Source organism: Malus domestica, chromosome 09, assembly GCF_042453785.1.
Source record: "Malus domestica chromosome 09, GDT2T_hap1".
Classification (NCBI taxonomy): domain Eukaryota; kingdom Viridiplantae; phylum Streptophyta; class Magnoliopsida; order Rosales; family Rosaceae; genus Malus; species Malus domestica.
This window is the reverse complement of record NC_091669.1, coordinates 217,542-239,211: the sequence shown is the minus strand read 5'-3', so window position 1 is coordinate 239,211 and position 21,670 is coordinate 217,542. Positions and strand designations below refer to the sequence as shown.

Genomic DNA, 21,670 nt, shown 5'->3' with positions numbered 1-21,670 from the left:
GCCAGTGCCTCTGTCTATGTATGGGAGATGATGAGGAGGAGACGGTCAGTTGCTCTTGGAATGCAATGCAATCCCGCAAGCAACTGGATCATTGTAAAATTTGGCACAGAACGCACGGGGATGCTGTCTAATAGCGTTTCCTTCCGTGTTGAAAATTAACAACCCCCTCCACAAAACAAAAACAAAAAAATAAAAAATAAAAACAAAAAAACCGAAAAAATCAACCTGCATTAACCTCAAAACTTTGCGTAATTATTTATTTAATTTTGTGGTCTGAAACTCGCAGGGTTTAGGTTATGGTTTTATTATAAATGCAAGTTACGTACAAGAAGAGGATGTAGTGGAAGTAGGGTTGGGGTGGGGGGGGGGGGGGGGAAGCTAAGTAAACAAGTACGACAACCAGAAAAAGATAGATGGAGCGAGGGTCGAGCAGAAGAGAGAGCTACTAAAACAACGGGGATCCCCCAAATCAGACTTGAGACGTTAAAGACGCACTATTGTAGGAAGGCAAATGTTTGCAGGGTCGTCAGCCGTCGCTGCGGAGATAAAAGTGGCGGCAGTTACCACTTGGATGGGATCGTTCCCTACCTCCTTTTCTCTTCCCTTCTCATTAACTGCATGCATGCATTTCTCTCTCTCTCTCTCTCTCTCTCTCTCTCTCTCTCTCTGTGCTTGTGAGAAAGAAAAGGCATGAATGGAACTAAGTAATAGCTAGGCTTATTAGACTCAGAGAGTTACAGACAACTGAATTAATCTCAAAGCCAAAGGCTCAACAAGAAGAAAAAGGAAAATGGGTAAGAAAGACATGATTCGGTTAGAGCGTGAATCCGCCATTCAAGTTCTCAAGCCCAAACTCTTCATGACCTTGGCTAACCTCATCGGTTTGTACTTTGTACTTGTAATGATCTAATCATGCCATTGCCTTTGACTGTCTTTGTTATTCTTGCTAACTGGAACCTGGTTCTCAAATATTCTCTAGAGGAAAGTTCTGATCGCGCTGAGTTTCTCAAGCTCTGTAAGAGAGTTGAGTACACAATTCGGGCTTGGTATCTTCTTCAATTTGAGGATTTGATGGTATGCATATCATATGCGAATAATATGCTATGCTCCGGATCATCTTTTCGCTTTTCTTTTCCAGATATTATTCATGCATGTCCCAAATTTCAATTATTTATTTCCGATATCTCATCAAGTTTTGTTTAACTTTGACATTGTGTATTTGTCAATTCTATACACACAGCAACTATACTCCCTGTTTGATCCTGTCCATGGGAGTCAGAAATTGGAGCAGCAGAAGCTTTCTCCTCAAGAAATTGATGTACTTGAACAGAACTTCCTCAAGTACTTGTTTCAGGTTCTATTCTATGGCTGCTGTGCTTCCCCTTCTTATTCTTGTTTTCATTTCTATACCCCCGGCGCCCCATACAAGTAAAATGAACAAGAGAAAAAGAAACAGGAAATCTTCAAATGATACAAATTATGCACTGCCAACTCCTTTTACAGGTGATGGAAAAGAGTAATTTCAAGATTGCGACTAACGAAGAAATTGAGGTTGCGCAGTCGGGGCAGTATCTTCTAAACCTTCCCATCGTTGTTGATGAATCTAAGGTTTGTACCGTCTCACCAAAATGTTTTCCTTTCATCACTAGTTTCAGTTCAGCAAAATTGCTTCATTGGAAATTTGGTTTTTATGCGATGCGATCTTCACGTTCGGTTGCTGATCCCAAAATGTTACGTAGCTTGACAATAAACTTTTGAGGAAATACTTTAACATGCATCCTTGCCCAAACATTCCAGATTTTGCTGATAAGGTATTTTCAAATACTGCAAACAAACATCTGCAAGTTTCAAATCCATTGTTAAAATTCGAGTGGCTCATTTGATGTTATCTTGCTTCAGTACGTCATCTTCCGACGCGGCATTGGACTTGATAAGACTTCAGATTACTTTATCATGGAGAAAGTGGACATGATCATTGCACGTTGCTGGAAATATCTTTTAAGACTAACCAAGTAAGTTGCTTTAAGTTCTTCTTAATTCATGGATGGAATGTTCCGTATTTGTAGCTAGAGAAACTAGTTATGATTAATAATTTTAATCCAACCAACATAGTTGAACAACTTCAAGTCACTTGACCAAAACATCTTTGTGCAAATAGAATCTTGTTGATTATTTTGTTCTTGCAGGACAGAAAAGTTCTTTTCGAAAAAGAAAGAGGCACAGTGCAAGATAGATCCAAAGAAGGATGATAATATTTGCCTCCCTGACCAAGATCCAGAGGACTTGTTTGTTGAACGAATCCGTATTGAAAAAATGGAACTGAGGTTGACTATTATATATGCCTTCGATTCAATCTTATGTTGGTTATTTCCACTTCATGACAAATATATGCTGTGTCCTTCAGCATTCAAAATTTGCTGTGCAAGAACACAATCCAAGAGCCAACTTTTGATAGGATTATTGTTGTTTATAGGTACTACTTTCTATTTTATGAACTATCTTCTTTTGCATAATCTTTTTCGAAAGGACCTTGAAAAAGTAATTTATTGACAAGAAGAATTATGACTCTTCAGGCGAGCAAGTACCGAAGATAATGAAGAGCGGGGAATATATGTTAAACATTTTAAAAACATTCCAATGGCCGATATGGAGATTGTTCTTGTGAGAATCTCTCTCTCTCACTGTCTCCCTCAGGGCATTTGTACAGTGCTTTATATTTTCCCGTTGAAGTAACATGCGTATAAATGATGCACTGGAGTAAGAAATGAAACCTTTTGTCTTTCACACAGCCTGAGAAGAAGAACCCAGGATTAACTCCAATGGACTGGCTCACGTTCGTTGGCTCTGCCGTAGTAGGGCTGGTCAGTTTCTTGATAGCAGCAATGAAGTTTGTATTGCTGCTGCACAGTAATCTTGTCATTTTTCTTTTATATTGTGAAAATGCAGCTTAATGGTAATCACCATTTGTTTGTGTTACGGCAGGTTGCAGTTGTTACTTCGCTCGAAATGCCTCAAATTGATCTTTGGGTCATTTTTGCGATTATTTCCACTGTGATTGGTTACTTTGCTAAGACATACTTCAGGTTAAGTATTTTGTTGTAATATTCATATGTCCTGAAGTTGGTTGGGTGGGTCGGCATATTTTCTTTCAATTTCAATTTCAATATCAATAATATGCATCGGCATGACCGTACCGTACGTGTAGTTATCAGCAGAACTTGGCTCAGTATCAGAACTTGATAACACAGTCCATGTATGAAAAACAATTGGATAGCGGACGGGGTACTCTCCTTCACTTGTGCGATGATGTGATTCAACAGGAAGTAAGGCTGATAATTTCGGATGAATTTTTGTTGGACTGGACATTAATGTATTTTTATTTATTGGTGCAGTAACAAAATATTCTTGTTGAATGTATTTGCAGGTGAAGGAGGTGATAATTTCATTTTTCATATTAATGGAACAAGGGAAAGCTACCTTACTAGTATGACATATACATCTCCTCTTGGATTGGATCTCTTCCTGTTCCTATCATAAGAATATTGCAACAAAGTTGAATTGAAGTGCTATGTTTATGTATGTGTTGCAGGATCTGGACAAGCGGTGTGAGGAACTAATCAAAGAACAGTTTAACGACGACTGTAATTTTGATGTGGATGATGCAGTTCAGAAGTTGGAGAAACTGGGAATTGTTACTCGGGTAAGGCTTACGAGCAAACGTTAGTAGTGCTAGTACTACTGACTCGTTCTAATTAATTACCCATGCCTATGGCTATGGCTATGAATGAATTTAGGATACCCTTGGACGATATAACAACGTAGGACTGAAACGTGCGAACGAGATCATTGGCACCACCACAGAGGAGGTTGTTCTTAAGGCAAAACAAGATTCCACGCCCAATGCTTGATATTTTCTGCTGCTCACAACAACTCCATATATTTATTTCCTTGTTCGGAATAGAATTTCCCCCTTTTTCCAACTCACAGTATGTTAATTCCCAATAAATAGAGCCCTAGATGGCCGTCTTCGAAGGAAATTTTACTTGTTTAAATTGCTTTTGCTTCTTTTCTTTTAGTTCAAGTTTACATAAACAAAAATAGGGCCATGGAGCATGATCAAAGATGTTCTTAATAAATAAACATGTAAAATATATCCACATTTCAAACAACTCAAGTCAACTCAACAAAACACAAGAAGCTTGAATTAACTCTTCTGAGGCAAACAACTATTCTCTTTCTCAAGTCAGCTCTCTGCTAGAGTGAGTAATGGTATTCACAATTTCACATCGCACATCGCACATCGCCCTGATGGTCATCAGCTATGAAGCTATCACCTGGAACTGGAAGGATGACCGGATCATACATCCATGAGAAGCTGTCACCTTCATAGGTATTATGTAAGACAAAAAAAGATTCAGATTGGCATAAATTTGCAATAGCCAGCCAGCCCTTAAACAAAAACGTCCATTCAACATTTAATAGATGGCACCACGAGTACAAGTCGATAATAAAATGAACAACGAGACGAGATTATACAAGCAATGATGATTGCTGATAAGACTCATTAGTTGGAATAAACATTAAACAATGGACATCTCCGGATGCACATAGCAAAACCTAACAAGCATAGACTGTATAGAGATTGTTCTAAATCTTTACTCCTTAAGAATCGACACAAGAATACAAGTTCAAAACATAAGCAGGCAGGCTCATACTTGATGATGCAGATGCAAATGAAGATATTTACTCTGAACAAGACGATAATCTTGATACACACTTGTATCCAGCCAAGCCTCAAGCCCTGATTGTAATTTGCTGATGATATATTGGTGGAATCAGCTGCTGACTGGGCTCGTTCACGCATCTTACTGCCCTCATCTGTTAACAATGCTGCCGAGAGAAGATGGTAAGTATCAACGCAATGATGCACGATGGCACATTGCTACATGTGTTATAGGAAATAGGAATTACCAGCACTTACTCAGTAGATAGAGATTAAAGTGTATAGATGTGCTGGAAAAGCAGCGATCTGGACCTGTTGACGGTGTTAAAGCAGAGGCATATATGCTCCTCAAGTTCGTCCACAAGTTGCAGGAAATTGGGGTGGCTCTTGTGCAGCTGTTTCATCACCTCCTGAATTGGATGCTTGTCGACCGCAGTGCCACTGACAGATCCCCTCTCCAATCCCAGGCGAACCAGAAGCTTGTCCCCCTCCACTGCGGCATGGAGGCGGCGAACGAGTCTGTCAATGGTGGCAAGGTCATTGTCGAGGACACAAGTACCCATGGCAGCAGCATCAAGTTGCTTCATATTGGCAATTTCCTTCTTCTCAGTGGTAGTCATGGTGCTGCAATTGCAACAACTGCTGCTTCTACCAGAGCCAGAGCCAGAGCCAGTGCTAGTGGCAGTGCAGCACAAAGGCGGCGCTGCAACAACGACGAGTGCGGCAGTTAGAGCGTGGACTGTGACAGCCACAGCAGAGACGGCGACTCCAACGGCAGTGCCAATGAAGCAGAGGGCGGAGGCAAGAGTGGCGCGGCGAATGAGGCGGATTTTGGAGCGGGAGGAGCGGAGGCGGCTGTCGAGCTGGAGCTTGAGCTGGGAGAAGCAACGGCGCATGTTGTCCAAATTGGGGGAGTCGGCGTCGTCAGGGGAAGGGAAGGGGTTGTCGTGGAGGTCGAACTGAAGAAAGACGTCCAGGGCCCGACGGCACTGGGACTGGCTTAGGCTGAGGTTGAGGCTCAGTGACGACTCCACAGAGTCAGAGTGGACGACGGCGTCGAGGAGTTGGTGGAGCGGAGCATAGAGCTCGCGTGCTCGATAGACGCTGCGGTGGAGGAGCAGCAGGCAGGCTTGGGTGGTGTTCTCGCTCTGGTCGAAGTAGTCGGAGACCAGGCGAGTGAGGGTGTTGGGCTTGGCGAGGCGAAGCGCCTCTTGGACGCACTCTCGGTTGGGCTGAAGCACTCGCCCCAACAGAAGCTGGTGCTGCCTCTGACTCCGGCGGTGGCGGCTCTCTTCATTATCCGATTCGTCGTGGTCCTCCTCCTCCAGCGGCAGCTCATCATGACCAGGATCATGGTGGTGGTCGTGGACCTGATGAACCTTGGACCAAATTTCATTGTAGGATTGGCTTTGGACGGCGCGGGTGTACTCGTGGGTGAGAGTGGCGGAGGGCGATGCCTCAGAGCTCGTTCCTCCTGAAATTACGTCAAAAAATTGAATTCAATTACCAAATTGTCAAAAATTGAGCCAGACCCAGACCAATACCTTGCGACGGGGGAGGCGGATGAGAATGAGTATTGCCATTGGGAGCCGCTGCTGCTGCTGAGGAGGGTGACGACGACGACGATAATTTCAGAGAGAGACATTGCAGCATCCTCTCCAGTCACCTCTGTATTACAAATTTACAAATTTACAAGAAATGAAATGAATCGCAGTTTCCTCTTCTCCAACTGACACAAACCTAAAAATCTCGCTCGCAATCATACATAAAGTGAAAAGGCCTTGTCCTCACCTAGTGCTGAAATGCCGTTATATGTATGTAGACGAGAATTGCTATTAACAATCTAAATTTTTAGAGTGCAACAGTTGAACATGCATATATAACAGCAACCCAAAACCTACATCCAAATTCCAATTTATATTAACAATAAATAATGGTTTATATAACAAGAAAAACACTTCTCTTACATTCATCATCGTGTAAACGTTATCAAATAAAAAAATAATGCTTTATTCACTCATCGAACAGCTGATATATCTCTTCTCTTCTCTCTTCTCTTTCTCTTGTTTCATGTTTCAGCAAGCAAAGGAAACCTAAAAAAAATATAACAATTTCCTTTTTCTTTTCACAGAAGAAAAAAAAAACACCTATTTCACAAATATCACTCCTCCAAGTTTTTAATAATTTGGAGGATGCGATGCCATACGCACACAATGTCTTTTTATTTTGTTGCTTTAAATAACTGACTTCCCGGGATCACTGTAGAAGTTCCTTCCCCCATGATTGTTGTCAAGCTCATCTCTTTCTCAACTATCCGGTCCAGCTCCGTTACCACATTGCTCATGCTTGGTCGCCTCTCACTCAAAGCTTCCACACATCGCATGATCAACTGTATCAACCCTTCCATAGCTTCACCTGTGAAGCTATTCCCCAACCTCTCATCGATGATGCACGATACATTGCTGCCCTCTTGAATATTTTGCACCTTTATACAAGACCCAACAACAAAATTAAACAACTTTAGTTTAAGATTTTCACACATTAACAAGAAATTACAAACGTATTCAAGATTCAACAGTGATGTTGGCAAGTTGCAGCAATTAAACTTTTAACTATCATATTGTGTATAAACAATCACCACAGCAAGTAGTTAGTGTACCATTCCCGGTCCTCCACTATATGATATAGAGAAGAGAAGGCAATGTAAGCAAACATTTGAATGCATACCATCATATGACTAATGCATTCCAACAGTTGTAAAGACACACTAGCACATACCCATTCAACCATGTTCTGATTTGAGTCAGAAGATGCAAAATCTCTTGCTTCTCGCCCGCTCACTAACTCCAGGAGGAATACACCAAAACTATATACGTCACTTTTTTCTGAAAATCGTCTGAATTCTCTGACCCTGCAAAATTAAACAGAAATTTGGATAAAATGACAACTATTCTTAGCATTCACTTGAATGGTTATATAGAACACCGAGAACTAAGAGCAATACCCTTCAACCCCCCACCCCACCCCACCCCCTCACCCAACCTTATCCAACAAAGAGAGAAAAACAAAAACAAAGAGAGAGGGAGAGACTATTACTCTGGAGCAAGGAACATCTCATCAGCAGTCACTTGAGAAGACGAGCCTGCAATATCAACTCTTCCCAGGAAATTGCGAATTCCCGCATCAGCAACCTTAGCTATGAAGTTTTCATCTACAAGAACATTGGCTGTTTTAAAATCCTTGTGCACCAGACGGGGACTCAAAGAGTGAAGATGAGCCAAACCTGCAGACAGAGGAGCTAAATGAGTCCTAATAAATAGGAGACCATTGCTTCCAGACTTCTCACATAAAGAAGCAGGAACTTTAGAACATCTGAAAGTCCTACAGTTGCTGACAAAAGAATTTGACGGACCAATACTCATAACCGAATATTTTTTGTCTAAAGAGATGAAAACCTGATACCAGGAAAGCCACAAATGCTCACTGATTTTGCAGATGATCACCTTTAGCGGCCCCTTGAGCTATTGATAGGCGGTTCTTGAATTCTAGCTTTTCACGTGAATGCTGGCCAGTGCCTGCAAAGAAAAATTTGAAAAAACTCCATATGCTGAAATTTAGGCATTATAGATAAGGCAATTGATAAAACAAAAGGGTTTCGTACGAAATACAGTACTGCACGTATGATAATTCGACATGTATATCACACGAAGTTAAAGAAACCCTTATATGCTAAGTAGATATTTATATCACCAGCATAATTTTTGACTCACAAAATTAAAAATGGTGGCTGGATAGAGTTTTACCGTACAAGTGACTGGAAACACTTCCACTATGAAGGTACTCATACACAAGAAACTGTAGATTATTTTCTTGGCAGTAACCCAAGAGAGTAACAATATTCCGATGCTGAATAGCTGAGAGATAGTGTACCTGATATAATATTCTGTCCAGTTAGATAAACCATGATACACTGTTCAATGCAAAAACACAAATAGGAATTCAAAGAGAGAAAAAACTAAAGCATATACCAGTCCATCAAATTCATCAGGAAGAAAAGTTGTTAGGGAAGAAAAAACACTGATTCAAACTTACGACCAGAACCTGTACAAAGAGTATTTTGTTTTTTTTAAATTTTGTTCAAACAGCATATACTGGTCATTCTTCAAATATATATAAGCAGTTAATGCACAACCCCTATCACCCTAAAACAAACTCAAAATTATATATAATACTCGAATGCCATGAAAGAGAAAACCAATCTGTCAAGAGGCCTTGCAAATTCATTAACTTTTTTTCTTTCACCTGTAAGGTTAGGACAGTGATCACTACCTCATTGATAAATTCCTGACTAGCTGTTCCAGGTCGCTTTTTGATGGCCACAAGCATTCCATCCTGGAGAAATCCCATATAAACCTCCCCAAATTTTCCTTGCCCAATCAAATTTTTATCACTGAAATGTTTTGTGGCCAGAGACAGTTCTTCCATATGAAAACACCTTGTTTCTCGCATTGACAACTCAACCCCTCCATGTCTTCCCACTGCAAGTTATCAAAACAGATAATTGAAAGGCTGTTGTTTATGCTATACTAAGTGTGTTTCCCCTAGGAAGGAAACAAACATATGTGAAATAAGAGTTACCTTGAATAGAAGGATCAGAAGAACCCGTTTCAGAAGTTCTTGGAACACTCCTATTGCGAGATACACAGAACCATATGAGTATGATGCTTATCCCCACCAAAGTCACGGCTCCTGCAGCACCTCCTAGTATTGCTGCAAGAGACGCTGACATTTGGTATGTAACCACTTCAACTATGGGTAGTATTGTTGTAAAACGAATTATCATGCATTGAACCTGGAATCCAGAGGATACAAAACGCAGAAGATGATAATCTACAGAAGGTGTGCGTGGAAAGCAAGGGAATTTAAATCCATCAGATGTAACTATTTCTTTTCAATTCTTTATTTCCTTATTATTGGTCTTCCATCAGATAACTAGAAAACAGATTAGACAGCAAGTTGTGAGGGTGGGGATTAACTATAAGGGTGCAAAATTTCAATGATTACAACGACAACCGCAAAGCAATGGTTTTTGAAATCAAAGTCGAAGCAAAATCAAGTAAAATGTCATGCCAACGGAGTAGTAGTGATATACATTCAAAATGCAATAGAATAGAAATGCAGAGTAACATAGATAGAAACAAAGCATCATTGTATCATGGGGTTTAGGCAGCTGCAAACCTCTGGTCCTTGTCCCAGAAAAGTAAGGCAGCCAGTTGTCTAAATACTCGAGCTTCATTTGCCAATGGCAACACGAACGAACAGCCTCCCAAAACAACAACAACAACAACGAGAAGAAGAAAGGAAATTGCCACCCAAATCCAATTGAAATTTCATGACATGGAAAGTTGCAGGCAGGAGATATAATTATAGAAAGAAAAGAGGCATGTTTGAATGAAGGAAGGAATGAACGAATGGAAGAATATGCAGGTGGAAATCAAAATGTAAAGACAAGAGGAGAAGAGAGGAGAATCGGAGAAGCATCAATCCGGATTGTAATTTGGATTAAATTAAATTGAATGGAAATGCAATCAAATATTCAAATATCAATATCATAGTTGGATTGGATACAGACAATGCCGACAGAAAGTGACCTTGCGCCGACAACACTTGTACTGCTACTTCTCTCTCTTGAATTTTGACGATGGATATATAGTTCTAGTTCAATCAATCAAAGGGACAGACAGAAAACCCACCCACCCCCACCTCACCCCATGCAAATTCAATTTCAATTGCAAAGCAATCAACCCACCAAAGGTTTATGCTCAAGCACCAAAACAAAACATCAAATATGAGTCAAGCGTGAACCAGAATAACTGAATAAGAGAGACAGAGAGACAGAGGGACAGAGAGAGCGCGTGTCTGTCAGCCTCTGCATATGAGCACCCATAAAGGGCGTGAGAACATTTTTTATTTTTGTTTTTAAAATAAAATGAGAGAGGAAGAGAGTGATAGAGAGTGGGGGTGAAAAGTTTTTTTAATTTTTTTAATTAGAGATATGTTAGGATTACATGTAGGTGATACTTAAAAAAAAATAGTAAAATTTGGTTGTGTGAAATTATATTTATGCCTCATATTTTTTATTCATATTTTATTTTAATTAGATGGTTAAACTAATAATTTCATAGAATTTTAATTGATAATAAATATTTTATTAATTAATAAAAATATTTATTTTGGTCGATTATATATATTTTTTAAATGAATTTATTCTTTCCGTGTGCGTTTATTTCTTTTTTCTTTTTTTGTGTGGGCTGTAAAGCAGAATAATAACTGTCTGCTAATGCAAGTTGGGAACTTGAGAGAGAGACAAAGCGACTGAGGGAGGGGCCTCGTTTTGTGCGTGTACAGCAATTACAGGTGGGATTAGCGGCACAATAAAAACTATCTTCTGCTATGTCAAGCTCGTCATTTTATCCAACTTAATCACACAAAACAGCCACGTAAAATAATAAACTTGAAACTTAATTGTACAAAAAAAGACAGAAAGGCAAAGAACAATACAATCCCATCTTGACGGCAAATTTAAGACAATATACATTACGCAATACGTATACTCGTGTATATATTTACTTTTCCGTTTTTATATATAAAAGCATTCAACAAAGAATATTAAAAAGAGACGGAGAGAGAGAGGGAGTTGGGCTGGCCAGCTATGAGCTATGTTGACATGGCTCCTACTGAGCAATTAAATAATACATCAAACTAGTCTTAGATTAAACTATTGATTAAACACATATTAATTATATACAAACCTTAATAAGCGTTGTAACCTCTACGGTTCTCTATCTCTCGCTCTCCCTCCTGCCATTTTCATCATTTCCTTATTTCCGTTTGCTCATGTCGGATTTGGATCCTCTCCTGAGCCAATGGAGAGGATCATCCTCACCAAATATTGTGGGTCGTTGAATTTTTATCTAATGGTTACAAACATGAAGTCTCTTTAAAATTATAATAATTATAACTGTTGGATAAAAATTCAACGACCCACATGCTTGGTCAAAAGGATCCACTCCATTGGCTCAGGAGAGGATCCAAATCCGCTCATGTCATTTCTTCGTTTGGATCCTCATGATGGTTACTAACAAGTAATAAATATTATTATTTAAAAACTGGACATAGTTGCTTGCAGAGATGCAGTGCTTTGGTAAAGAGTTGAGGTTGCATTTTAAAATCAATGATAATATGAAGAATAGTTTAATTACTTATAAGTATATGAAAAATTTCTTAGTTTTTCTATGTGATTATTACTCTTAACACGTCACCTCATGTTCGACAATACGAGGTTAATACTTTCAACATGTTCCTTTCTCTTACATGTGACGAATTTTTAAGCTTAACACGTAGACAACACAAATCGAGTGACGTGGAGTATATGTGGTCGGTGGGCTTCACATGATGAATAATCTATTCTGATACCACGAAAAAAGTTGAGATTTTACTATAAAACCAGTTGACAATATAAAAAGTAACTCAATTATTTATAGACAAATGCCATATCCTATTTTTCTTTGACGTGGAACTAGTACTCTCAACATTCAGCTTCACTTATTAGAAAACAACATGTTTCACTTTTTTTTTTCTATTGGCTCTTGAACAAACAAACAAAGAAAAAAAAAAAGTCCGCAGCTCGAGCTTATGCATTTTATAGTATGAATATGATGAGTATGATTGGAATGTAACTTGTTTTATATACACGACTGGCGACTGCAAATGTTATGTGACACCAAAGCAGTATGAACCATAAAAAATTAACTAGTTATTATTGTCAACGCAGAAATTATTGGTGGATTCAATGATTTCTAATCTTTTAGTACTAATTGCAATGGAACCTTTGAGCTTTTTCTTATTTTGTAATTCTTTCTCATGCTATCGCAAGTCAAGCAATATTATGCCAATTTATGAATATTTAAATTGAGATATCTTTCGGCATTATAAAAAGAAAAATCATCGCTCATAGGCATTTGATATAAACATGTTTTATAGCGCAACCACAGTTTTCCTGAGAATTGAACAACATAGATTCAATGATCAATGTTCCATTCCATGCATTCCTCATATGAATTCATCTTATATAAAATTGGGAAGAAATTTATTGTGAAAAGGTAAGCTGTCAATATTGGATATCATACAACATTGTGATTAGAATAAAAGCAAGTGGTTAGTGTACCTTGTTCTGTTTCAGGCTTTCCCAAGGTGTACATATATTACTATAGAGGAGAGGAGAGAGGAGAGGAGAGGAGACTCAGGAGAGATTAGAGAGTGAGATATCAACATGTAGCTAACTGTGGGTTAAAAGACGAAAGACCGGAGTGGCTGAGACATCTAAGGACATGATTGAGTATTGTTGCAGGCAGCAGTCTATCGAGAAAGTGGAATTGCTCTGTAGTAATGGAACTAGGTCTTGAGAGGGAAGTAACTAGGAATGTAGAGCCAAGGCAGCAGCATTTGAAATTTTGAAGGGGAAAGGGCTAATTAAGCTCCGATATAATGCAGTCCGAGGTTGGATTTCGATTCGAGGTCACCAGCGGGAGATGCATGATTTTGCTGATTATCCTGCTTGCGCTTGGTAATTGTAAATATATAGAATCATGAACGTGATGTAAATGTGCTTTGCTTAATTCTCATTTTTTGTTTAAACTTGAAACTGCCGATTTTATCTAGTCAATAGAACATTGCATGCACGTGTGAATTACAAACACATATTCATATATACACGTGAAAATATCATTGTTATGGCTCATTCTGTGGTACATTTGAAGACAGAGTGATATTTGATTGATCTAAAAATTGGTCACTAAAAACATGTACGCATCTGGTACTTCTTGTAGTTGATTGTTCTTGTAGTTGATATTGGGGAGCAGACTGTTGTCCCGGAGGTTATCAGTAAGCATGACCATGCTAGTAGATATTTGATTGCTGGAGCAGTAGCAGGGGCAACATCACGTAGAGCTACCGCTCCTCTTGATCGTTTAAAGGTTATTTTGCAAGTACAAACAAAACGAGCTCGAATTATGCCAGCAATAAGAGAGATATGGGGAGAATGTGGCTTATTGGGCTTTTTTCGTGGCAATGGTTTAAATGTCTTGAAAGTGGCTCCCGAAAGCGCCATCAGGTTCTACACGTATGAAATGCTGAAAAGTTTTATTGTCCATGCTAATGGTGAAGAAGATAAGGCTAATGTCGGCACTGCAACTCGCCTTGTTTCTGGTGGCTTAGCAGGTGCTGTGGCACAAACTGTGATCTATCCCGTGGATCTTGTTAAGACACGAATCCTATGGATCTGTGTAGAGAAATATGGGTTCAGGAGGGACCCCGGGCATTTTATAAGGGTGTTGTTCCATGTTTGCTTGGGATGGTCCTTTGTGCTGGCATTGATCTTGCTGCTTATGAAACATTGAAAGATATGTCCAAGAAATATATTGTGCATGACAGGGGTAAGAATTTCATTTGCAAAGTAGTTTACTTTCCTCGTCATTTTTAGGCTCTAATTTTATTGTGTTTTGCCCTAATTCTGGCACTGTGTTATGTGGTGTAAGTGTTTTTTTTTTTTTTTTTTTTTTTTTTTTCCTGATTTTTTTTTTCTGTAGAACCTGGTGCTCTTGTGCAATTGGGGCTGCAGGTTGTCAGGACAAGGTGCATTGTGGAAACATCGATATCTTGTTGAATTGATTTTTTTGATATGTGTAACTTTCAAGTCAGTGTCTTTAAATTGACGCTAATTTTTTAACGTGTTTTCAGAATGCAAGATACACTGAATATAAAGGAATGAGTGATGTATTCAGGAGAACCTTCCAACATGAAAGGTTAAGAGGATTCTACAAAGGAATATTTCCTAATCTTCTTAAAGTAGTTCCATCTGCAAGTATTACTTATATGATTTATGAGTCCATGAAAAAGAGTTTGGATCTGGGATGAAAGAATTATGCAGTTCTAAGCAATGACCGGCAAGTAAGTTGCTGGCTGTAAAGTTGACAACGATATCATGATGAGTGAATATGTTGAATAAGGTTCCAAATTGAATAGGACAAATCATTTTTTTTAGTCATAGGCTAGTAGCATAGATAAGAGTGCTAGCATTAGGTTTCGTGAAAGGGCAAAAATAAGAGTGCTAGCATTAGGTTTCGTGAAAGGGCAAAATTGGCTTGCCCATATAGTTGGGTGTCCGAAAACTTGTATAAAGCCTTTTATGCAATGGGGCAGTGTTGTATTGTAACACCCCACCCCAAACACAGTGTGTAACTTGAGCATATTGTTATACCTTTGAGTCGATTGGATAATTTGAAGACCGGTGTCATGGTAGGTTTAAGAAGCCATTTGTGTCACTTGACAGTTGATTGATCAGATTGGTTGAGTAGTACTAGTTTTGATGGCTCATTGTTTCCTATCAGTTCTCTTTATTCTTGCTTGTGTTTTTTCTTCTGTCATCCGAAATATGTGTTAGGATAACATCTGTTTCTTTTTTTTTTTGTTGGCTTCAAATAAGATCTCTCTGGGGCCGTCGGCTCGGGCCTGTCTTCTATTTAGACGTGTGTGTAAGGTGGACTAATACAACATGGTTCTAGGATCACAATTTAACATGCATCATGATAATTACAAGAAGAAGATGAATGATACTAACCTGCACCGATTGGAGACATGGTGGCTTGAGTTCACAGGTTGTCTTCTACTTCCAGTACTTCAAAATGACTCTCTACCGTGAATAGGGTTTAGCGTGATTGAGAGTACAAGCGTATGGAAGCAGGGACTTAACCGTGATATTTATATCGTTAGGGTTTTTAACACACCCGACCTATCATTGGCTGTGAAGATTGACCCTATCTCTCTAGTGTTTAAGTCCCACCATGATTCTACATCTTCGTAATAAAATCTATCAGATTTCCTCTAGGTTAATTGCAAGGGATAAGACTCCATAATCCTTATTATATTAGGACTATCGGATCACTTTGGTTGCTAACAACTTGATAGACAAGTGGCTTACAACAAAATGATCCAATACAACATTCATTGTCATTCACAATCTTACAGTGTGCTCCTTGGGTTCTATTGGTACTTTGGTAGCAACTGTGACCATTTCATTTATATGTTTATAGATTGATACAGTGAAAGATATTCTGCTCGCCCTCTAACGAGTCTTCAGAATTCGAAATGAATATAATCGTGCTTTGTTCTCTAGTAGAGCCGGAAGGAATTACCTTCATTTGGGCATGGAAATTGGATATCCTAGTTTTGTCAACCCACTATGTCACATTTGTTGCGTAAAACTAAATTTGATTGAATAACTCACTAAATTTATGATGTTGGCATATTTTACAAAGAAACAATGATAATCTTCAAATTTTCCCAAGTTAAAGTGTATAAGATGAATTAGTATAGTTGACGTCACACCATTATGTAAGGATTAATTTACCCTCAGCTTAAACAAAATCAGAAAGTTTTCCTTTGTTTATTTTGTTCAACGTACTATAGATCTATAAACTTATCCCGTCCCATCCAAACTTTTGATTACCAAACACTCATGTATATATTGTGTCTTTAAAAAGTAAGGAAAACTAATGAAAATGACTTGAAAACCTTGAGTTTTAATCAAAATGACAAAAATGTATTGTAAGTGAATAGTACTATGAGTGACTTTTTAGAGTAAAAATATAATTTTCGTTAAATGTAAACAGTACCGATACTGTTTCGTTAAAACTCCCTAAAAAGTATCTCTATTGAGCTCTCTAAATGAATTCCTAACTATCTCATTTTACCAAGCAACAAAGGAGATTCCCGTTTGGAATGTGAAAGCCTACCACCATTTTATACCATATACGGATATACCCCCATTGACCAACGTCGAATTTAGGGCATTTCGTTGAGGAATAATAATAGGAAGACTGCAACTTAAAAGATTTTGCTAATACATTACAAAGAAGACCTACCAATACAATTCCCAAAATGCATAATACACCCTCTTTTTCTAGAGCTAATGACCATCATTCTCAAAGTGAAAAATAAAAGAAAAAGAAGGGCATCACGACTTTTTCAAGTGCTAATGAGAATTTTCCCTTTTCCTTTTCCTTTTCCTTTTCTCCTTTTGTATACATACAATTTATATATTCATTAAGACAAATGTCCTTTGCCATGAGACTATGACTTCATCGAGTCTTCATCGAGTGCGTCCAAATACCGCTGACTCAAGTCTTTCTTGTTTTATTAGAGAATTTTCCCTTTTTCTTTTCATTTTCTCCTTTTGTATACATACAATTTATATATTCATTAAGACAAATGTCCTTTGCCATGAGACTATGACTTCGGGCTTGTTTGGTATTGTTGTGCTTTGAAAAAAAGCTGCTGTGAGAATAAGTTGATGTGCTGTGAGAATAAGCGGCTGTGAAATAAATCAGCAGAGTGTTTGGTAAACTTTTTTGTAAAAATGCTTTTGGAAAAAAAAGCAGTCTGATAGTGGATATTTTCATTAAAGGAGCACTGTAGTTCCGTGTGCTTTGAAAAAAAGCCAGTTTTCCAAAGCTGCAAATAGCAGCTTCAGTTTTTTCCTTTGATTTCAGCTTATTCTTACAACAGCTTCCAAAATAAGCCTTTTTTTTTTTTAGTTTACCAAACACCTAAAACCCTCATAGCTTTTTTTCATGGGTGTTTTTTTTTAAGCACCTCACTCCCAAACCACCCCTTCATCGAGTGCGTCCAAATACCGCTACCTCAAGTCTTTCTTGTTTTATTAGAGTCTCTTGCCACACCTGCAGACGTTTGATAATTTACTTTTTTTAATTGTTTTAATTTTATTTATTTGAGATATTGTTTTTTCTTAAATATATTTTGAAAAATAATGAACTTATTAACCACCTTATATGTTTTTTTTTAAATCTTTAATAGAAGGACAATTTAGCAATATGATTGCTTCACCCTTTATACATAAACGATACAATGAAATTTTGAAGGGGAAAAAAAGTTATTAGGTAGAAAACAGCCATGTGGACGCCATAATAAATTTCTTTTCGAAAAATAATAAATTTGTAAGAAATAGTAATATTCTTATTTTTATGTTTATTAGCAAACTAATTTTTTTTAACAAATCATATTATCTACATTAAGTATTGAAATTTTGAAATAATGTGGTTCAAAACAAACCAAAATTTTGAAAGGATGAATATGATTCTTATTTATGTGTTTACTAGCAATTAAGTATTGAAATTGATTTTCATTATTGTTTCATATTTTTTCATGCTTAAAAAAAATCAAAATATAGGATTTCCAAGGAGAATAGGATCCTCTCCGGATTCTCTTTGTGGGGATCCGGATGATTAATCAATCGAGTCCGTTTATCGTACATTGTACGATTAGAAATTATATTGAATTTTGAATTTAAAATTAAATATAAATAGTACTTAACGAAAATTGACTGCACAATATACAATAAACGAACACAATTGATTGATCATCGGATCCCCACAAAGAGGATCCGGAGAGAATCCTCGTCCTTTCCAAGAAAGGGTTGTTTCTCTCATATATAAACTTTTATATATCCACCTTTCTCATAGTAAGTAAACATGCTCTTAGTTCTCATACATGCATACTTTTACGTGCAACGATGCTATATATGCGCCATAATACTATATTATCTATACATATATAGTGAATTACTAACGTGGAAGGTTTTTGTTTTAATTTTTTTCTAAAATTAAAAATTAAAAATTCATCCAAAATTAAAATATTGTGAATTACTTTAACTCCTTTTGGTTCAACTGTATTTTTTGAAGTTCTTGAAGGACAATTTATGGTATTTTGAATGCTTCACCATTTTATGGTGTTCTCTTTATATATATATATATATATATTGTAATCTATAAATATACATGATTTTAATTATATATGTTAGATCACATATCGTACATGGGAGTGGATCCTCTATGCCTTATATGTACATGCTCACCTCCATATAGCACGAGGCCTTTTGGGAGCTCATTGGCTTCGGATTCCATAGGAACTCCGAAGTTAAGCGAGATCGCTCGAGAGCAATCATATAATGGATGACCCACTGGGAAGTTCTGCTCGTGTGAGTTCACAGAAACAAAATTGTGAGGGCGTGGTCGGGGCCCAAAGCAGACAATATCATGCTACGGTGGAGTCAAGCCCGGGATGTGGTGGACCCCGGATCGGAATGTGACAATATATGTATGTATTTATGTTCTTATTCATGAAAGAAAGTACTATCAATATATGTATGTATGTATGTATGTATATATAAAGTCAAGCCATTTGTCTCGTGCCACAACAATAGGGTCGATGCCTATATTATAAAATTGTAGAATAAGATTATACCTATTTGGAAGCCCAATGGTTGCCAGAGATGGCCTGAAAATAGTCTGAAAGGTGACTGGTCAGCAGGAAAACTGGAAAACTCGCAGGAAACTGGGTAAGCTTTAAACGTTCATAACTTCTTCAATACTCAACGAAATCGAGTGATTCATAAACGAAAATCATATTTCTCGACGAGATGAAGATAATGATACATTTTTCGATGACCAACTCACCGTAGTTTGGCCGAAAAATGGCTCGACTCGAAAATAATTAACCACTTTCGAGTCGAGTTTAGCCTTATAGCTATATCGATGCTAAAGCAAACTGCATATATGCATTGCGCACTAGCCCAAAAGAATCAATGCGCATGCCTTTGATTAATTTGATTAGTAACTATTTTGCACCACTAGCTAGTGCAGTTTTTCCAGGAACGTCACTGAACATTCCAATGCAATTATGTATGATGATATACATATGTCAGCTACGTACCTAGACAGACACTTTGCATGAGGTATGCTACCTTTTATTGACAAAGAGTGCTGCATTAAAAACATAGTATAAATATAAATTAAAATGCAGAGATAAAGGATATTTACGAACAATAAAAAGGCGGTGCTGGTGTTGCAATTCCCTCCCTTGCTTGTTAGTTAATAGATCAGCAACTGCAAGGAAAAACTGAAACCGGAGACTAAGAGGATTTTGATCAACGCTTATAATAGGGGTGTGATATCCACACACCCCATTTTACTTCTCACACACTTTTTTAATTTTCGGTCATCAGATCGGATGAATTGAAGAAGATCAATAGACAAAAATTATTAAGGGTGTGTGGATAGCACACCCCCTTATAATATTAATAGCCTTCATGCACGCGCTTAATATTACTAGCCTTCATGCATGTGCGTAAGCGCATGCATAAAACATTTTTTGAATCATGGCATGCTATGCATGACTTACACGTTTTAAGTGTATTTATATGCGTAAATTGACAAAAGGAAAGCCAAATATTTGAAGTAAATGAATAATCTTAGATCATGCTAGAATAAACCCCTCATAAATGAATTAAAACAGCTGAATTTACATAATAAAATCAGTCTCTATAGAATTTACATTAAAAATAGAAAAAATAATATTTAATAAACAATTGATTGAATCACATTATTGCTAACCCATTGTGAGGCTAAGCTCACTCCCTTCCCCTTAGTGTAGATAATATAATTTGTTAAAAAAAACAATCATTTGACAACTAATTTAATCACATTATTATCCGTGTGCGAAAGACCATTTTTATAATCAGCATTACACGCTTCTTAAGATATTTTGAACGTGTTTAAAAATAGATAAAATAATATTGAATGAACAACTGATTGAATCACATTATTGCTAACCCATTGTGAGGCTAAGACCATCCCTCTCCCCCTTAGTTAGATAATATCGTTTGTTAAAAAAAAAACAATCATTTGACAACTAATTTAATCACATTATTATCCGCATGCGAAATACCTTTTTCATAACCCGTATTACACGCATCTTAAGATATTTTGAACATATTTAAAAATAGAGAAATTGAATCACATTATTGCTAGCCTATTATGAGGTATTAATTAAAAAAAACAGCACACAAAAATTAAATATTAAAAAAACATAGTTAAAATGATAAAAATACCCCTACCTTATTTGATGTATTATTTTGGGATGCCTTTGAAATTTTTTTGTTCAAATATTTTTGTTGAAGCTTAGTGACACAAAAAATACTATTAATTTTTTGTGTTCTCTTTACATACATACATATATATATATATATATATATATATATAAGATATTAAAATTAAAGTTGTTAAAAAGCTATATGTGGAAAAAATTGATATGCTTTTGGCTTCTCAATCACCATTATGCATGCCGAAGCTTCGTCTATCGTTTTCTCATGTCATCTTTAACTAATAAAATCTAGCTTTTTTGTATTATCGAGCATTTTCCCACCACATGATTACTCTATTTATTAGCTAGTATATATTACTTAACCACGTGGCTATCGTTTTCTCGCATGATCGACGGCCATACTAGCTTGCGTGTTTCGGGTTACTTTTGGTTTTCTCTTTTTACAAATCTTCCACGTCAACGGCAAAGCAAACAAATTATAAAAAAAGAAACTTTAACGAAAAGTATCTGGTACTGTTCACTTTAACGAAAAATTATATTTTTACACTAAAAAGTCAATCATAGTACTATTCACTTTACCCTTTATTTTGTTCTTATCATTAAAAATCAAAGTTTTCAAACATTTTTCATTAGTTTTCCTTATAAAAAAAGAACTTTAATAAAAAGTTTCCGCTATTGTTTATTTTAACGAAAAATATATTTTTATTCTAAAAAGTCAAACATGGTATTATTCACTTTAACCTTTATTTTATATTTATTGTTAAAACTAAAAGTTTTAAAGTCATTTTAATTAGTTTCCTTTTATAAAATGCATGCATGCATGCTTTAGCAAAGCTACAGTCGCCGACTCGCCAAGGAAAATTAAAAATAATGAAATGCTCATCACTTCTACATCCATCGCAGCTTGTTATAGCAACCAATATATAAAGT

The 21,670-nt window shown here is 37.0% G+C and overlaps 3 protein-coding genes and 1 pseudogene across 14 annotated transcripts; 2 read left to right on the top strand and 2 right to left on the bottom strand.

The window, feature by feature from the left end:
* Window positions 1-585: 585 nt before the first annotated feature.
* On the top strand, window positions 586-4,052 carry LOC103442075 (uncharacterized). Of its 2 annotated transcripts, none has more exons than XR_011571288.1 (15): window positions 586-881; window positions 980-1,074; window positions 1,241-1,354; window positions 1,504-1,608; window positions 1,740-1,811; window positions 1,900-2,012; window positions 2,187-2,324; window positions 2,405-2,473; window positions 2,574-2,661; window positions 2,790-2,861; window positions 2,983-3,083; window positions 3,206-3,323; window positions 3,425-3,484; window positions 3,565-3,700; window positions 3,795-4,052. XR_011571288.1 is itself a non-coding variant. In XM_008380821.4 (15 exons), the coding sequence occupies exons 1-15, from the start codon at window positions 791-793 to the stop codon at window positions 3,906-3,908; spliced, it is 1,461 nt and encodes a 486-aa protein (XP_008379043.3). In that variant the 5' UTR covers window positions 595-790; the 3' UTR covers window positions 3,909-4,052. The 2 variants fall into 2 exon arrangements, 1 of the variants encoding a protein (XP_008379043.3); XM_008380821.4 differs by having other exon boundaries at window positions 595-881; window positions 3,590-3,700.
* A 61-nt stretch (window positions 4,053-4,113) lies between these two features.
* Window positions 4,114-6,503, bottom strand: LOC103428988 (UPF0496 protein At3g19330). 7 transcript variants are annotated; one of them, XR_011571289.1, is made up of 4 exons: window positions 6,268-6,503; window positions 4,972-6,197; window positions 4,748-4,890; window positions 4,114-4,382 (listed from the first exon to the last, which is right to left on the bottom strand). XR_011571289.1 is itself a non-coding variant. In XM_017334638.3 (3 exons), the coding sequence occupies exons 1-2, from the start codon at window positions 6,374-6,376 to the stop codon at window positions 4,996-4,998; spliced, it is 1,311 nt and encodes a 436-aa protein (XP_017190127.3). In that variant the 5' UTR covers window positions 6,377-6,503; the 3' UTR covers window positions 4,451-4,890; window positions 4,972-4,995. The 7 variants fall into 7 exon arrangements, 2 of the variants coding, with proteins under 2 accessions (XP_017190127.3, XP_008365350.3); XR_003775847.2 differs by having other exon boundaries at window positions 4,778-4,890; XR_528535.4 differs by having other exon boundaries at window positions 4,716-4,890; window positions 4,982-6,197.
* Window positions 6,504-6,621: 118 nt separating this feature from the next.
* Window positions 6,622-10,637, bottom strand: LOC103442072 (nodulation receptor kinase-like). 5 transcript variants are annotated; one of them, XM_070805207.1, is made up of 8 exons: window positions 9,962-10,637; window positions 9,362-9,493; window positions 9,053-9,261; window positions 8,527-8,653; window positions 8,227-8,298; window positions 7,820-8,006; window positions 7,502-7,634; window positions 6,622-7,208 (listed from the first exon to the last, which is right to left on the bottom strand). In XM_070805207.1, the coding sequence occupies exons 1-8, from the start codon at window positions 10,017-10,019 to the stop codon at window positions 6,945-6,947; spliced, it is 1,182 nt and encodes a 393-aa protein (XP_070661308.1). In that variant the 5' UTR covers window positions 10,020-10,637; the 3' UTR covers window positions 6,622-6,944. The 5 variants fall into 5 exon arrangements, with proteins under 5 accessions (XP_070661308.1, XP_008379039.3, XP_008379040.3 ...); XM_008380817.4 differs by having other exon boundaries at window positions 9,362-9,715; window positions 9,962-10,635; XM_008380818.4 differs by having other exon boundaries at window positions 9,362-9,575; window positions 9,962-10,635.
* A 2,633-nt stretch (window positions 10,638-13,270) lies between these two features.
* LOC139188065 (calcium-dependent mitochondrial ATP-magnesium/phosphate carrier protein 2-like) lies at window positions 13,271-14,698 on the top strand (annotated as a pseudogene).
* The last annotated feature ends 6,972 nt before the right edge of the window (window positions 14,699-21,670 follow it).